The 1,508-nt window shown below is 42.8% G+C and overlaps 1 protein-coding gene across 1 annotated transcript; it reads left to right on the top strand.

The window, feature by feature from the left end:
* The first annotated feature begins 209 nt into the window (after positions 1-209).
* Positions 210-933, top strand: LOC111870781 (cell division cycle 5-related protein-like). Its single transcript, XM_023863311.2, has 2 exons — positions 210-375; positions 486-933. The coding sequence occupies exons 1-2, from the start codon at positions 331-333 to the stop codon at positions 753-755; spliced, it is 315 nt and encodes a 104-aa protein (XP_023719079.1). The 5' UTR covers positions 210-330; the 3' UTR covers positions 756-933.
* The last annotated feature ends 575 nt before the right edge of the window (positions 934-1,508 follow it).

Here is a 1,508-nt window from a genome sequence, read left to right as displayed (position 1 = left end):
CGGGTATTTGAACCCGGGTACTACGAGTCATGAGGTGGGAACGTTGTCTGTAGACTACCGAGACCTTTCATGGTATAGTAGAATTCTATTTTGTTGATTATGTTGTCGGTGCTGGTGGCCGTTTCTCATTTAGTTAGGCAACGTCTCCGTAGAGATGGCAGCAGAAATGTCACGTGACGTCAAGGCGGCCATGTTTTCCGCCATTAGCGAAGAGTTGCAAGGGGTGAAAAAGAGCTTAGTGAGTAATACATACTGTTTGAGTATTAAATCTTCATTTTAAGCGATTCGCTTGTGCCTTTTGTTCCATCGCTTAGAACCGAAAGCCTAATCATGCCTCGTATAATGATAAAAGGTGGAGTGTGGAGGAACACAGAGGTAAGCAATGATAGGTATTTCTAGTTGCTTTTGAGGTTATGTGCATTTTGACGGTGTCTAATTTTGATACATNTGTATTTTCTGATATGAAATTTCATTATATAAATCAGGACGAGTGCTTGAAGGCAGCTGTGATGAAATATGGGAAACACCAGTGGTCCCGTAATTCATCACTACTACATAGGAAGTCAGCAAAGCAATGCAAAGCCCGTTGGAATGAATGGTTGGACCCAAGTATAAAGAAAACAGAGTGGAGCCTTGAAGAAGACGAGAAACTCTTGCATCTAGCAAAATTGATACCAACTCTGTGGCGAACCATTGCACGTATCATTGGACGAACAGCAGCACAGTGTTTGGAACGTTACGAGTACCTGCTGTAAGTACGTCTTTGTAAGACATAGGATTGATACTTAGTATGTGGCCTTTTATTTGTATAAAGTAGGTCTGACTTGTAAAATGTAGTCCTTGTCACCTTATTTTGTAGATCACAGTACTAAAGAGCAAAATTGGGTCTTCTGTATACATCTAATATATAAAAGAAAAATAAAGCTGTCCCTGCTACAGGCCATGAAGCCCATGGGGTTGTGAGACGTTGAGATTCCAACATTTTCTAGACAGTCGTCTCACAGATGGCAGTGAGGTTGTCAGTCTTACAGGCTGACCACCCTTTAACTGCAGAAAGATTTCTGGTACAAGTTGACCTCGGGGCCGTTGTGCAGCTGGTAGGATTCGGTCAATTGAAAAATTCAGTGACCTCATCGGGAGACAAACCCACGACCTTCCAGCTTGTAGCATAGTGTCTCAACCAACTACGCTACCACATGCCCCCAGCCTACAGTCATTCATTTATAACTTTCATTATTTATCACACTGGAGATTTAAGCTATGTGTAAATGAGACTAGCTCTTTCTAATGGACCCAGTTCAGTGAGAACATATTCTCCCTTACACATATAGATGAAACAGATTCAGGTTCCAAAAACACCATTTGGAAAAACTCAGTAAGGTTAGTCAGCCATAAGGTTGTCAGCCTTGCTCACCAGAAGGTCATACTGATCCAGACCCCCAAGACTGTCGTTTCCCGGCGGCACCATGAGGAGGTATCTCAAAGCTGTGTCCCAACGCATGCCTGGT

The sequence above is a fragment of the Cryptotermes secundus genome, unplaced genomic scaffold, assembly GCF_002891405.2.
Source record: "Cryptotermes secundus unplaced genomic scaffold, Csec_1.0 scaffold1896, whole genome shotgun sequence".
NCBI lineage: Eukaryota > Metazoa > Arthropoda > Insecta > Blattodea > Kalotermitidae > Cryptotermes > Cryptotermes secundus.
This window is presented reverse-complemented; position numbering and strand designations above follow the sequence as displayed.

Excerpts from the sequence above, each read along its gene's own strand:
- LOC111870781 (XM_023863311.2), top strand. The coding sequence starts at position 331 with ATGCCTCGTATAATGATAAAAGGTGGAGTGTGGAGGAACACAGAG. Across the intron at positions 376-485 it reads GAGTGTGGAGGAACACAGAG|GACGAGTGCTTGAAGGCAGC; the intron begins GTAAGCAATGAT and ends TATATAAATCAG.